The 16,390-nt window shown below is 50.3% G+C and overlaps 1 protein-coding gene across 1 annotated transcript in view; it reads right to left on the bottom strand.

The window, feature by feature from the left end:
• Window positions 1–11,371, bottom strand: part of PLA2G4E (phospholipase A2 group IVE) — a 44,575-nt gene extending 33,204 nt beyond the window's left edge. The window contains exons 1-2 of the mRNA XM_068992672.1: window positions 11,276–11,371; window positions 4,576–4,648 (exon numbers count right to left, since the gene is read on the bottom strand). Of these exons, the coding sequence (XP_068848773.1) occupies window positions 4,576–4,648; window positions 11,276–11,371 (169 nt within the window). The remainder of the gene's footprint in view (window positions 1–4,575; window positions 4,649–11,275) is intronic.
• Between the last annotated feature and the right edge of the window lie 5,019 nt (window positions 11,372–16,390).

Below are 16,390 nucleotides of genomic sequence, written 5' to 3'. Positions count from 1 at the left end.
ATCAAACAGAGATGAGATAACACTGTCTTTAAATGTCATAATCATCATTAATCTAAACACAACAGAATCAAAAGAAAATGGTGACATCATCCTACCTTCCATGCCCAACCTGTTCCTCCTCACTATGAACTCAGGTGTCCTGACCAGACTCTCACGTTGAGTTGATTTAATATCTTGGTGCTCTCCAGCCTGTCAACTTCTCCCTACTTGCGTGGCCACTGCCTTGGTGCAGGCCATCTTCATCTCTGCCATCTCTTCATCACTACCCCACTGGGAACCCTTTCTTCTGTCCTGCCCCACCCTCATCTTCTCTCTCTAGAGAAACCAAAGGTCTCTTTTCCCATCGGTCACTCCCCAGTTTAAGATCCTTCAGTGGCTCCCTGCCCACTCATGCTGAGTCCCACCCACTCAGCATGGCTACCCCTCCCACTTTCCCAGCCTCACATCATTCCTTCTCCCTATCATCCCAGCCCCGCCCTGTCCCCAACCACACACACACACAGGCATTCACACATGCATGCACACACACACTGTTACATGCATGTAACAGCCAAACCCCGGGCCCTGTAGGTCTCAGAGGCCGTGTCATCTTGCCATGAACACCCTCCTCTTCCTCTTTCATACTACCCTTCTTCCACCCTTTCAGGTTGCAGAAGGGACCTCCCTCTGGAGGCCTTGCCTATGCCCCCAAGTCTGGGCCAGGTGCCCCTCGTAGCCCAAAGCCTCCTGCTCTTCTCCTGAGGGAGCACTGCTGACAGGTTGGTGCATGTGGCTCCACCACCCCCTGAACCCTGGGAAGCCCAGGAGACCCAGTATTGGCCCTGCTGGATATTTGTGACTAAACGAATGATAGAAAACCCCAACTTCCTGCTACTGGGATATATCAGTACCCCAGAAATTCTGGGCTGAGTCACCACAGATATAGACAGGTAAGTTGGCATGTCTAATGGCTCTGTTCAGAGGGAGACTCCCTGGGGATCTGCTCAGTCCTCCTGGGCCCTCCTTTGGCTTTTCCTGGACTCCAAGTCCCCTCCTCTTGGCCTGCCTCCTGTGCAAGGGGAGCCTGAAGGCAGGGATCCCACAACCCTACACCCACTTGCTTAGCACGATTTCACAGACCCTGGAAAGGCCCCTTTTCCTCTAAGATTCCTTTTCTATCATCAGTCAATGCCTAAAATTGTCCCGTTAAATTCACTGGGCTTTCCCTGGTGGCTCAGATGGTAAAAAATCTGCCTGCAATGCAGGAAACCCAGCTTTGATCCCTGGGTCGGGAAGATGCTCTGGAGAAGGAAATGGCAACCCACTCTGGTACTCTTGCCTAGAGAATCCCTTGGACAGAGGAGCCTGGTAGCTTATAGTCCATGGGGTTGCAGAGTTGGACTCGACTGAACGGCTAACAAACACAAATCCACTGAAGTCTCAGAATTTTTGACCTAAGGCTTAAATCTCCAATTAAGATTAAAAACAAAACAAAACTCCTGGAAGAGCCAGCATTGGTCAGACACCTACACGTCAAGCATAAATTTTTTTTCCAGTCCTTTTGCAGATAGCCATTCTGCCTGTCCTCCTAAGGTTGGGAAGGAGAGTGCAGCCCAAGAGAGGATAATCCTGGGGAGGGATGATGGTGGAGGGAGGCTGCCAAGCCCAGATGACAAGCTGTGGCATCATGAGCTGACTGTAAGGTAGTGACTGTTGTTGTGTTGGCAATTAAGAGTGCTTAAGAAATGATGACCCAATTCTGAGAACTCTGGGGAATTTCCTAAGCACAGATTGGTTCTAATCCTTGTACCTCATGAAGTGAAAAAGGGCTTGGTCATAGGAATGACATATCTCTTTTTCTAGAATGTGGGTGGCCAAGATAACTTAACCATCTCTACTGATATCAAAAACATTATCTTCATCTCTACTGATATCAAGAACATTATCTTCCTTAGAGACATCCACCTCACAGCTCTTGGGGTGATGGTTTGAATTTTAATTTATTGTCCCAAGGGGAATAAAAACTCTGGACAGCTGCAAGATTTCCAGGCCAATTCTCTTGCAGCCCTGACCTAGCTCCTTGATGAGGGAGCCACCCCCGAATCTCATCCCTTTGGGGCTCCTAGAAATCTTAGAAACTCAGGCACCCCTTACAGGACTGAACCAGAGGGGAGATCATTTTTGATCTAAGCCAGGAGGAACTATTTAGGGCAAAGGTGACCCAGGACCTGCAAGATGTCAGGATAGTCTCAACCCAGGTGAGGCAGAAACAGAGCCCAGTCCGTGACAACTGTGGAACCAGATACAACGTGACCTGGGCTGACACCCCCAGACACCATGACTGCCCCTAATTCTGTTCCTCAGGGAAATGGGGAAAACACAGACATGTTCCAGAGGGGACCAGGTACCCTCGAAGGGCAGCCTGTGTGCCAGAGGCACGTGTGGGGAAGAGAGAATAGGTGGTGGGCCAGTCCTTAGCCTGTCTCTCTGGCTGCCTGCTCTCCACCTCACCTCCACCTCTGGGGCCCGCAGGTGATGGGTGCAGCAGGAAGTGCCCTGGCTGGTGGGAGGCTCTGACAGCACAGGTGCAGGACTGCCCTAGAGTGTGAGGCCCACAGGACACGCAGGGCGGGGACAGAGCCACCTCTAGAGGAGCCAAGGCAGGTGGGGCCACCACAGGCATGAGGCAGCTGTGACCTGTCCCCGAGGGGGGTGGGGGAGGTGTCTGGTGACCCACCCTGGCGTGGAAATGAAGGCAAAAGAGGCAACCAGGCTCCGGATCCAGGGGACACTTCCAGGCTCCTCACGTCACTTACTGGTGGCCTGGGAGGCCCCGAGAAGCCCAAGAAGTCCGTGGCCCCCTGGCCGACCTGGGAACAGAGCCATGCTGGCTGCAACTGATGGCATGGGCTCTGGACGCTCACCGTCCCGGGGACGGGGTCTGAATCCTGCCTGGTCCCTTTGTTCTCTCCTGGGAGGTAGGGCCCTCCCTTCCCCACCTCCACACTCATCCTTGCGTTGTGGTGTTGCGGCGATAGCTTTGCAGCAGGCTGTCAGCCTCTTCCCCAGGGCTCCTGCTCCATCGGCACAGAAGCCCTCGAGGTCATGCAGTCCCTGCCTCAGGACTAGGGTGCCACCTAGATTCCCATCCATCCTCTGAATAGCCCGGGCTCCCTCTCCTGCCTTGTCCTTCCTACCCCTCAGCAGGCCAGACCTGGGATCAAACACTGATTCTGCTTTACGCAGCTAATCCTCATGTGCAAATGGGTCCCACAGCACTGCCCTAAGGTTGGGGAGGATGAGTGCTGTCTGCCCCGGGCAGGCCCCCAGCAGGTGCTGGGGGTGGAATGCAGGAGGTGTCCTCCCCCAGATGGGGCTCCCAGACCTCTGGATGCTCACATCTTGTCCCCTCAGACCTCAGGCTCTCAAAGCAGCCTTCCTTTGCTACTCCCAGTTTTCAGTGTCCTTTAAATCCCGTGGTGACAAGATCAGAATGCCATCCTCTGTTAAAGAGAGTGAGAGTGTTAGCTGCTCAGGCATGTTCCACTTTTGCAGCCCCAGGGACTGGTAGCCTGCCAGGCTCCTCTGTCCGTGGAATTTTACAGTCAAGAACACTGGAATGGCTAGCCATTCCCTTCTCGAGGGGATCTTCCTGACCCAGGGATCAAACCCAGGTCTCTTGCACTGCAGGCAGATTCTTTACCATCTGAGCCACCAGGGAAGCCCGCCATCCTCTATTACCACTCCATGATTGCTTTGCATATAGACGCCTCCCCTTGCATCAGGCTCTCCCAGCATAGTTTAATCCCAGGGTGAAGGCAATATAGGAAGCTTTGGGGAACCTGGAGCCCTTGGGCCATTCCTGTGTGGTTGCCAGTAAGTGGGGACCCCCTCAGTCATGGGCCCTGACACAGAGCTTTGTCCTCTTTGAGGGCCAGGCTTCCTCCCTGGATGGTGGGGAGGTGAGGGCAGCATAGGGAGGGGCTTCTGTCCTACCCACCCAGATGTCTTCATTTCTTCCTGAAACCAGAGACTTCTCTGGGCCCCCATGTCCTGGGAATGCAGCAGAGGCCAGAATGAAAGGGAAATTAAAGCAGCAAGAAGACCCGGAACAAAGAGCCCTGGTGACTCAACCATATCCATGGGCTGAATGCAGAACTGGGGCCCCTGGCAGGCACTCTCAGGCCCATCTGGGATCCAGGTCCTGAGAAGAGCACTGGAGCTGACTGGCTTCATGGTCCCCAAAGGCCTCCCCTTCCCTTCCATCCCAACAGCCCCTAAACTCATGCCCAGGGTGAGGGAAGCTGACTCCTGGAAGGGGTCCCAGGGAGGGGAGGGCGGTGAGGAGAGCACAAGGTGGACAGCCAGGTGAGGACTGCAGGGGCTGCTTGTGCCAAGCCTGCAGCTACAGGGAGGGGCCTGGAAAATGATACAAACCTCAAAGTCTGAAATACAACTTGAATACAGAACACACCCAGACACACATATGCACACACACACACACAGAGCGACCCCTGACCATTTCCCCTCTAGGCCTGTCTCCATCCTGGCCCCAGAAGTAGAGAGGAGGGAGGGAAGAAGGAGGGGGAGACTCACCCACGTCAGCCTGTCGGACGTTCTTCATGCGGATGACCCTCACTGTCAGCAGGTGGCATGGAGACAGCCCCTCCTGTGAATGGAGAGGACACTGGACTCACTCTTCACGCAGCAGTGGCAGGTGGCCTTGACGGAGAGAGTGGCTCAACCTGGACAGGCTCCCACTGCCCAGACTCCAGTGACCTGCCCCCGGGACCATCTGCAGTCTGGAGACTGCTTCTGGTCCCCAGGGGGTCCAAGGCTGTGGAGGTGAGGGGCTTTGTCCTCTGTCCTCTCTGACCCAACACACCCCAGAGGAAGGACAGTTCCATGCCTCTTCTGCCCATGTCTTTCCTATTTGGATCTTGGAGTTGGAATCTCTTTTCCTGAGCATTTTACCCAGGCTTAGAGGAGTCTCTTTTTTTTTTTTAATTTGCAGATAATTACAATTTTGAGATGATTTTTGCCATATATCAACATGAACCGTTCCTAGATATACATAGGTCCCCTCCCTCTTAAACCTCCTTCTCCATCCCATCCCTCTGGGTTGTCACGAAGTACCACCTTTGGGTTCCTTGTGTCATACAGCAAATTCCTACCGGCTCTCTATTTTTATATATAGTAATGTATATGTTTCAGTGCTACTCTCTCAAATCATCCCACTCTCTCCTTCCCTCACTGTGTCCAAAAGTCTGTCCTTTATGCCTGCGTTACATGAGTCTTTCTACTGTCCACTTCCAGCCCGTGCCCAAGGCAGGCACCATTGGTTTCCTCCAACCCACCCAATGATGTTTATAGAGGCCTCTGAACTGGAACCCTTTACACTCTGAGTCATCTACTCCATGTTACAAGAGTCACCTTCTACCCTTTTGAGAAAATGCAATTCTTCTCTATTTAAAATAATATTAGGGTTTAGGGGAAACCATGAGAGTGTGAAGAAAAAGAGTCCCCAAAATGCCAATACTCAGAGAAGATCACTATGTATAAATCCTTTTATTATTTTCAACCCAGACGGTCCACAGATCGTTCATCTGCCTTGGCTATTGTCAGATAATATTTGTAATATAATCTCCTGAACATTTACTCTAATAGGGGCAGGGTGGGCACAGCAGGAGACCTTGATCTTGGCCAGTGAGAGGTCCCGCTCAGTTGGCCTTGCAGGGGTCCTGGGGCAGAGTGCAGTGCAGGCTGATCATGGCCTTCTCCTCAGGGCCCTCCAGCCTCAGGTCAGTGGGTGATCTGGGGGCCAGGGACAGACTGAGGGCTGTGTCCCACAGAGCTCCAGAGCCCTCACCACAGCTTGTCCACTGGTTGGGCTCAGTCCTTGAAGCAGCAGCAAACCTCTCCCTGATCCCCACCTAATGGTGGTAGCTCTCTCCATGGGTCACAGTCCAGGGGACCTGCCCTCATTTGGGTGTACTGAGGAGCCAGAGGCCCAACTGGGTCTTGGGTGCCTGGCTCCCTGAGTGATGTCACGTGGACAGTGTCTGGGGACCTGGCCCTGAGGGTGCCACCAGCTGAGATCTGCTTCCTCAGTTGAGCCTCGGCACTGTGGGAGGACCTAGACTGGATGCTGGACAAATGCTCCTGAGCAGGGTAACTGGCCTGCATAGGGAGCTTCCACCTCTTAGCAGAGCCCGGACCTCAGAGGGGAAGAGATGAGCCTTGAGACCTTGCCCTTTCTCGTCAGAATGGAGGATAATATTTGTTTTTAACACCAAAAACATTTTGTACTGAGGTATAGCTAATAGGATAATATTTGGTTTGGTGGAGATTTACAGGAGCACTGTGACTTGACCATAACCTGACCTCAAGAATGTATATACAATGGAATATTACTAGGCCATGAAAAAGGAATGAAGTTGTGCCATCTGCAGAGATGTGGATGGACCTAGAAACTGTCATATAGAGTGAAGTTAAGTCAGAAAGAGAAAACAAATATCATATATTTATGCAAATATATAGAATCTAGAAAAAATGGTACAGATATTTGCAAAGCAGAAATAGAGACACAGATGTAGAGAACAAATGTACGGACACCAAGGAGGGCAGGGGGGGTGGGATGAATTTGGAAATTGGGGTTGACATATATACCCTACTGTGTTTAAAATAGAGAACTAATGAGAACCTATTGTATAGCACGGGGAACTCTACTCGGTGCTCTGTGGTGACCTAAATGGGAAGGAAATCCAGAAAAGAGGGGATGTATACGAACAACTGATTCACTTTTCTGCACAGCAGAAACTAACACAACATTGAAACACAAGTAAACCCCAATTTAAAAAAAAGGATCTGACACTAAAATGTTTGCAACAACTAACCACTCTCCTTTCTCGTCTTTCCTAGAAAAGGGCTTTGCTGAAAGCTTTTGGGGAGTTCACGAGTTTTTAAGGTATGACCCATCTCCTTGCATGGCCCTACAACAAACCTTTCTCTGTTCCAAACTCCAGCATTTTGGTTTTGCTTGGCCCCATATCAGATGCACATTCGTGCATCAGGTACATAGATTTGCATTTGGTAACATTACTATTTTCCAGATACTTCTCTTATAGTTTCTAATTTCATAAAACCTTTATAATAAAAGTATTGCTTTTTAAAAATTAAATAATTGACATATAACATTGCATGAGTTTGAAGTATACAACATAATGATTTGATGATATATGTGTTTTGTATTGTCATATGGTTACCCTAAGAAGTTTAGTTATCCATCATCACATGTAATTAAAATTTTTTTCTTGTCATGAGAATTGTTATTTTGATGTCTGTCCTTCTAGGCTCTACTGGGGCTTAATCTGTTTCTTTGTTTCTTTTTATTTTTTAATTGAAGAATAATTGCTTTACAGAATTGTGTTGGTTTCCGCCAAATATCAACATGAATCAGCCATAGATATACATATGTCCCTGCCCTCTCTCTCTCTTTTTTTGATGTGGACCATTTTTAAAGACTTTTACTGAATTTGTTACAATATTATTTCTGTTTTATGTTTTGTTTTTTTTGACCAGGAGGCACGGGGGATTTTTGCTCCCTGACCAAGGACCGAACCTGCACCGCTTGTACTGGAAGGCAAAATCTTAATCACTGGACCACCAGGGAGTTTCTTGGGGCTTAATTCTAACCAAGAACAATAGGACAATGTCTGGGAAGGTTGTTGCTTGGTCCCGGAGATCCATATATAAGTCAGCTTTAGGGCTTTTTCCTCCTCTTTTCCCAACAGCTGCCTCAAAGTTGGAACAAAGCCATACTGTCGCATACAGGTCTGAGGATTTCTTTTGTGAGATTAACTCTGAAACACTGAATATTTTCATGGTCAATCACTTGCTCTAATGGGATTGCCTTTTGAGCCTTGTCACTTGGACCAAAGGCTGCGCATTGCACTTCTCTTCTGGTTCTGGAAATACAGCTGTGCCTTTGGGCAGACCCCCTCTGTATGTGATGTGGGCCACTGCTGTTTTATATTTTGGCTTTTTGGCTATGAGGCATGTGGGATCTGAGCTTCCCAACCAGAGACTGAACCCATGCCCTGTGCATTGGGAGGTGAAGTCTCAACCCCTGGACCACCAGGGAAGTCCCCTAGCTCTAATTCTTAAGCCTGTGTTCATGACTACGATTATATTGTCACTTTAAACTTGAAAGTGACCCTCGGCAAACATGAAGACAGATGCGGCTTGCCCCAGTCTTCTCTGAAAGTCTATTTTCCTGGCAGATTTTTTGTTTCACCCTGAATTATCCCAAAGCCCCCAAACAACCGCCACACTCTGGCAGTCCTCCTTTCAGTACTTTTCTGACACATTCCATCATTTCTCCCTTAATCAAACCACCAGAGCATGTCAGGACTGTAAGAGCTTTTAAGAGAAGTTCCCACTTTCTAGCAGCCACAGAGGGCTGCTTTGTGGTCTGGAGCCTCAGCTTACACCTTTAGCCCCGGAATTTTCAGGAAGACACCCAGTTGCAAAGTATTCTGCAAAGCACTCATCCACCTGCCAGCAGGGAGACAGAGCCTTGAGGGTGTGAGAGAGAGCCCAGAGGGGCCGTGCTGGGAGGAAGGCAGCGGGAACACAGGACTCAGGTCTTGGGGCCGGATGATTCCAGGAATTAAGTCTATGAAAAATGACCTTCTGGAATTAAAGTGAGTGTACATATTTTGCTCCTAATATAATTAGCTCAATTGGAGTGATGCTGCTGCTGCTAAGTCGCTTCAGTCGTGTCTGACTGTGCGACCCCATAAGCAAAACTTCATGGTCCCAGAGCTAATGAACACACAATAGAAAGATGTACTAGATCAAAGGATAGTGTTTATGACTATAGGAACTAGAAACTGGTGGGTTTAGGGAACCCAAGTGTATGGGGTGGCTTATGGGATCCGGGTAAGAACTTCAGGGGCTTGGACAAGCTCGTCCCTCTGACAGGATTGCTAGCTGGGTATCAGAGTGAACGTTTAACAGATATGGCCAGGCACCAGCTAGTCTGCAGCCCTGGATCAGGGGTGGGTGGTAATCCTCCAGTTCATGAGGGCACTGGAGGGTCCAGGGACAAGGACCACAGAGCACTCAGGAGGCTGGAGCTCAAGGCAGGGACTATTTGGCAACCAGTGGCAAAGTGTATTTAGACACTTTAACAACCAGGACTGCTGTGTAGGGACGGGGGAGCTGGATGGCAGGTTTCCGGGAAGCCATGGCTCAGGCTGTAGGCACACCTGGCTCCAGCCTCCTCCCAGCCTTGGTCCTTGGGGTTGCCTTCGCCAGGACTCTATTTCCCCTGAAACCTCCTTAGGACAGGGGCATCTTACCAGCTCATGTGGAAAAAAGCTTGACTCTCAGGATTGATTATTTTACAATCCAGTATTACCCCTTTCCAGCCCCTTACTTTATAGACAGGGCTCTGGTGGGGAGGTTGGGAACACAATTCATTACCCTCCTCTCATATGCCAGGCTCTGCTCTACCTCGGGGCACTGTATCTGGTCTCAACTAGCCTGCCTGCCCTAACGAGACTGAGGAAGGCACTACTATTCCTCTTTGCAGAGAAGAAGACCAAGGTTAAAGAGCTTGCATCTCAAAGGGGGTCACACAGCCCAGAAGGGGCAGGGCTGCAGGGTAGACATACTTGGCTGCAGGGCAGTGCCCATTCCATCCACTTGGAGGCCGGCCCTCACTGCGAATTAACCAACTCAGTTAATAGCTTGCTCTGGGTCATGCACTAGAGTAGTTAACAGCAGAGGCAGTAGCAAAACCCTCAGCTCCCATGTGGGGGCTATCCTAACACCCCAGAAAACTAGCTGTCACCACACATTAGAAGAATATTTAGTTACAGGTGGCTCCCAGGGTCTGGCTTCCGGTGAGAGTGGGAGCTGGAAGGAGGGTATGACAACCATATTTCAGAAGTAGTAAGGGTCAAGGCTACCCTAACCAACCAGCCCATGAGGTCTGGGTGCTGATGAGGGAAGACAGCTCCCTGGAAGCCTGTGGGAACTCCCCTCTGCAGGGTTTCTCGGGGCAGGGCTGGCTGGTGATGCCACCTCCTTGCTGGAGAGCTGGATGTATCCATCAGTTTCCTGCGATACTGTGTCAGAGCTCAGGACAGCCTGGCAGTAGCTTCCAGGAGACAAGGACCCTCCCTAAAAGGAGAGCATGCGGATGGGGACTCTGTGGGCCCCTAGAGTGCTTCCCTGCTAGTTTGAGCAGCTCCCCAGACCACGTTCCTTTTTATCACTCAGACTAGGTGAGGGGTTTGGGCAAGAAGTCCCAGCTCTGAGTTATGGAGGCCCCAGGACCTGAGAGGGAAGAGTGCAGCTCTCAATTGCTTCATTCCTCACTTCAAGGTAAGCTCTGTCCTTTCTGTGGAGCTTTCTCCTCAAGCTCTTGGAGGCTCAATGAGACAAGGGAGACAGGAGCACGTGTGGACCAGAGGCTCTTTCGGCGCTCCAGGGGCTGTATAGAAACAGCCCAGAAGGTGACATCTATCCTGGACCAGTCAGCGGGGCACCGGGCGCCACACAGCCTGGAACTTCCCTCTTGGGATCCTTGGAGACTGAGCAGGGTCTCCACCTCCCATCCCAAGACAAAACACTTCTGGGGCATCGTTCATCTCATTCCATGATCTAGTGTGGGCTGGAGGAAGGTGAACAGGAAGACGTCTCTGCTGACAGTGCTTGCCATGGCATGCTGGCAGCAAACTGGAAGACTGAGATGAGGTGGGAAAGCCCAGACAGAAGTGGTCCAGAGCCCTGGAGGTTTGACCCGTGAACCTGGGCTCTCCCTGGGAGCTGTTATATGGACCCAGGGGTCTCGACCACAAAACTAGGAGGAGCGCTTCATGGCCAAAGGGACATGTCGGCACTGGCACTGGTCTTCACCTGACACCACACCACACACTCTCACAGCAGGCAGTTCGGCAGGTCCACAGGGTGAAAGCCTGCTCGCTGCTAGGAGTGGCCAAATGTGACCCATCCCCGGCAGTGCTGAGCACTTCCTGGGTGCTGCTGGCCCCAGAATGGCCCTGAGCCACTCCCATGCATCTTGTCAAGCTTGCGGGTATCTGAAGCTGGGCCATCCACCCAGAGGCCTGGCACCAACTGGGCCAGACTGGGTCTCCCAGTGCCAAGCAGGGGCTGCCCTAGCCAAGGTGCTCCATGTCTCTGGAGTCTGCTGTGACCCCATCCCTCCCTGAGCGTGTCTCCTGCCCTCGGCTTCTGTCCCACCCACCCAGCCCTGTTCCCTCACCTCCAATGCACAGGTGGCCGCGGGCCTGTCCCCATCCTCTTGGCATGAGTCTGGCGGGTAGTGGGAGACCCACACAGGTATCTGCTTCTGGAGCATCATGTGGCTCTGTAGCTGGCTGGTGAGATGGGGAACTTATACTCTGACTCAGAGCTCCGCCCTCCAGAGGTTTCTCGGCAGTGGCTGGATTGCTCTGGGAGGGGCTCAAATGGGTAGCCAGGTAGAGTCCTGGACACAGGCCTCTTGTATCAAGGGACCCTCAGGGCTTCAGATCCAGAAAATGCAGGGACAGGCAGGGTCAGCAGTCTGCTGTCCCCAGGAGAACAATCAGGCTGTCCACTGGACCAGGGAGTGGCAGGAAGAGGCTGATGGACCTTCCTGACTCTAGGATTAGCCCAGCCATGATTGGGGGAAGTGGCAGGAAGAGGCTGACGGACCCTCCTGACTCTAGGATTAGCCCAGCTGTGATTGGGGGAAGCCCTGTCTCTGCAGCTTGTCAGGGTCCTGGCTCAGAGTTGCCCTTCTGGGGGATGTGTCCTCCCTCCGAACTCTACTGAGTCCAGTGGCTCAGGACCCCAGAAGCTGTGGGCAGGGGCCTCAGGAGAGGCAGAGACTGTGACCAGGACTCCAAACTTAGAGGATGAGGGAAAGAAAGTAACTGCTCGAATCCTTGGTGATGAGGAGTCAAGGGCAAGTGCTCCCTGCCCTCCCTCACAGGAGGCCAACGGAGGGCGGGCCCAGCCCCTTCTGGGCTCAGGGCAGCTTCGAGGATGCTCCCACCCCACCCCGCTGATTCTTATCTCTGTCCTGGTGGTTGGCTTACTTGGGGGAACTGTGAGGTGGCTTGATTGCTCGGCTACCCAGCTGGGTGCACTGGGAGTTTCCTGCCTGAGCTAGCGCCTGGGGCCCCACAACCGGCTTTTCTGGCTCATGGATTAAAGTGATTGTATGAAACTCAGGGTGAATTTGAATGCAGGGCTGACTCGAATGCAGATATGGAACCTGGTTGGTGGTATCCGTGGAGCCTCCTCCTGTGCAGGAGGAAGACGTCCCCACCCTGCTCCTCTCTGCCTGCCAGGCCCTCCAGAGGGGGGATGGGGCCTTAGCTTAGACCTCTCTCAGCTTGCATCCTTTTCTGTTTTTGCCATCCCCCTCTGCCAAGGACACAAAATCAGCATCCACACCCCTTGGTGAAGTCTTGTTTTTTAGTCGTTAAGTCATGTCCAACTCTTTTGTGACCCTATGGACTGTTCCCTATCAGGTTCCTCTGCCCATGGGATTCTCCAGGCAAGAATACTGGAGTGGGTTTCCATGCCCTTCTCCAGGGATATCTTCCCTACCCAGGGATCGAACCTGCAGCTCCTGCATTGGCAGGTGGGTTCTTTACCACCAAGCCATCAGACAAGTCCTTGGTGGATTCTATTATATTGGATTTAGTTCACAACACTTATTGAGCACCTACTGCATACACACTACTAACAGAGGAAATCCCAGGCTTGAAGCTGCTGACAGTCCAGCCAGGGAGCCCAGTGCTTTCAACCCCTAAGAAGCTCAGAGCACTGAGTCTGCTATGCTAACGGGGGTATCCTAGAAGGAGCAGTATAAACTCTTTCCATTTGTAAACATCTGTGGTTTATAGAGCTAATAAACTGTGGTTTAGAGAACACAGAAGTTGGAAAATGAGTGTCAGCTGGAAAGGGAAGGACTGGGTATGAGATGGCTTCATGGAGGAGATGGCACCTGTTGAGTCTTAGAGGATGGACAGGATTGCAATAGCTAATAATGGGTGAGAAAGGCATGCTGGGAGGAGGCACAGCGTGAGTAGGAGTAGGGAGGCCAGAAAGCAGGGTATGCTCAAGAATGTAAGTGGTCTGGTATCAGAGTAGTGAGCTGTGTGGGCGGAGGTACAGGGGGTGAGTGGGATATGGAGGGTGGTGGGAGCTGGGCAGAGACAAGGGAGGCTCTGTGATGGAACAATGTGGAAAGATACATTAGGGTCCCATAGCTGTGACCTTTAAAATCTGTGCTTTAAGTTTGGACTTATTCTCCAGGCAATGGGGAGCCATCAGTAGTGTTTGAGCAGGAGAGTGACATGACCAGAGCTGAACTTTGGGAAAGCAATGCTGATTGATGTCGTGGACTAGCCAGCCCACAGCACTGCAGTGTCCTGAACTTGATAAGGTGAGGGTTGTGGTGAGGAAGGGTGACCTTCCTCTTGACGAGCCCATGTGCTGCCCATTCCCTCCACCTCCTCCTTCACCATCAGACAGGCCCAGGGCAAGCCCCAGACTCCTAAGCACTCCTCAATGTCCAGAACTTGAAGGAGCCTAGCCATAACCCCCCTTGCCCTCCCCTCACTCCATCCAGCCTAGGCAGTATATGCAAAATCTGGCTCTCCGATCCTTGTATTTCTTCATTTGTCCATTAACTCCTCAAGAGCAGGGCCTCACTTAGGTTGAGTGAGATAGAATTGAATAGGAGGCGAACAGGAGGCAGGGGGGACGTTTCTTCCCCTGCATTCTCTACACAGTCTCTGACCCAGGTGGGAGCTGTTAAAACAGCAAACAGAGCAGACCCACCCTCCAGCATGTGCTGTCCAGCTCTGTGCTGATGGGGTGTGGTCGGGAAGGAAACAGGGAAGAATCTGTAATTTACTAAGGGGACAAGAGAGGGCTGAGTTAAGCAGGAAATCGACCATGTGGACTCTCAGTAGAGCAGGAGGGGACAGAGGACTGGGTGGGAATGGTGGGAGTGGGCTGGAAAGGCACAGTGCCGGGCACAAGGCAGTGTCCACACTACGGGTGAAGGGTGCCTAACTGCCTTCTCCAATCCAGGCTGTCTCTGAATGAATATAAAATTTAAGCTATGACAGTGTTCTTGGTACACTGCTGATGCTCCAGATCAATGTACCTGTGCCCAGAGTTCCTTCTTGTGGAAAGTCTGAAGCCATCTCCGCACAAAGTGGAGGGGACTCAGTTTCTTTCTACCCACTGCCCTTTCTTCCCTGATGAGCAGAGAGCCTGAGATCTCCCCAGAGACCCCCAAGCTGCTCCTCTGAACCCTTACCTCTGTCTGTATCTGGGGTTCTTGTTAATTGACTCTCATTGATTGAGGTGACCAGGATCTGTTTTCACCAGCAGCCTCTTAGCCTCAGGTAACCCAGCATTGAAAAGTACATTCCTCCCCAGTGGCTCAACTAACATCTCTCTCAGGAGAACCAGCAAGGATGAATTCTTCACCTTCCCTCTTCCTTCCCACCCCATCTGCAGCATCTGATTCTCAGCCTCCAGCCTCTCATGAGTTCCTCCCCCACACAGCTGGCTGACCAGTGACCTTTATAACCACCCCCCTCAACCTGTCATTTTAACAGGTTAACTTACTGCTTAACTCATCTAATGCTCTTGCATTCTTGTCAAAAATTCTGGATTCCAGCACTTTCCATAAGCCAAGTAGAGCCCAGAAACAACCCTATGTATGTATGAAATTTCATTATATGATGGAGGAAGTATTTTAAATCAGTGAGAAAAGGACAGACTATTCATTATTAGAAAAGTTAGCTGACCATTTGGAATAAAATAAGGTTAGTTATAAACTTTATAACCACACAAAAATAAATTCCAGACAGATTAAATAGTCACACATTAAAACAACACTATAGAGGACTTAAAATAAAATATTAATATTAGAGAATGAGGAAGATGAAGATGATTTTTCTAAGCAAGGTATGAAAACTAGAAACCAATAGGGAAATGTGGTCAAATTTAAATAAAGAGAAATGTAAAACTGGGGTAAAGGAAAAGATGCCATAAGCAAAGTTCTACCTCCAAAATGAATCCCAAATGTCTTCCTCTTAAGAAATATCTGTGGGTAACAAACTCACTTCTAAAAAATAATAGTCAAGAGGGGTCTCACCCTGCCTGATACTAAAACAAACTGCGAAGTCACACTATCACAAGCAGTAGGTTGTTGGCGTAAGAATAGAACCAATGAAACAAAATAGAGGAGTCAGAGATAGACCCTGGTGTTTAAGGGAACTTAACATAGGAGAAAATTGGCACCACAAGTCAGCAGAAAAAGAGTAGTTTAAGAGATGACATGGTCATGGATGGCTCTGCTAAGTCGCTTCAGTCGTGTCCGACTCTGTGCAACCCCATAGACGGCAGCCCATCAGGATCCCCCATCCCTGGGATTCTCCAGGCAGGAACACTGGAGTGGGTTGCCATTTCCTTCTCCAATGCATGAAAGTGGAAAGTGAAAGTGAAGTCGCTCAGTCGTGTCCGACTCCTAGCGACCCCATGGACTGCAGCCTCCCAGGCTCCTCCGTGCATGGGATTTTCCAGGCAAGAGTACTGGAGTGGGGTGCCATTGCCTTCTCCCATGAATGGCTCAGTGTGTAATATAAAACAAAACAGCATCACCACCCAGCCCCATATAAAAAGATGGGCTGTGAATGGGTATGTTCTTATAACATAAGAAATGGAAAACTATGAAGTCAGCAGAAGGCAACACAGGAGAATCTATCTGTGGTCCTGGGATGAAGATTTCTTAAACATCATTTCGAATCCACGAACCACAAAAACATTTCTAAGTTGGATTACATAAGAAGTAAGGGTTTCTCTCAACTAAGAACACAGAGAAATAGTTAATAGATAGCTGACAGAATAACAGAAGATATTTTCAATGCAGTTGCAAATCACAAAAGGATTCATGTCTAGTATATACAAAGAATTCTTATATACTCCACAAGAAAAAGATGGCCATGCCAACACAAAAAGGGAGTCAGAAACTTTCCTGATGGTCCAGTAACTAAGACTCCATGCTCCCAGTGCATGGGGCTAGGCTGAATCCCTGGTCAGGGAACTAGATCCCACATGCCCAACTAGGCCCCAGCACAGCCAACTAAATAAATAAATATACTTCTAAAAAGTGAACCAGATTTGAACTTGCAGTTTATAGGACGGGAAAACCCAGAAACCTAACAAGCATTTGAGGAGATGTTCAAAATCATTGGTAACCAGAGAAATTAAAACAACAATGAAATTTCACTGTAGCAATTATTCAACACTGAGAACGCTGAATAAAGATTGCCTTTCTTTGGAGAGAGAGGATGGGAAAGGA

This window comes from Capricornis sumatraensis, chromosome 2 (assembly GCF_032405125.1).
Source record: "Capricornis sumatraensis isolate serow.1 chromosome 2, serow.2, whole genome shotgun sequence".
In the NCBI taxonomy this organism is placed as follows: domain Eukaryota; kingdom Metazoa; phylum Chordata; class Mammalia; order Artiodactyla; family Bovidae; genus Capricornis; species Capricornis sumatraensis.
The sequence above is the reverse complement of the archived record's forward strand: the minus strand, read 5'-3'. Positions and strand labels throughout refer to the sequence as shown.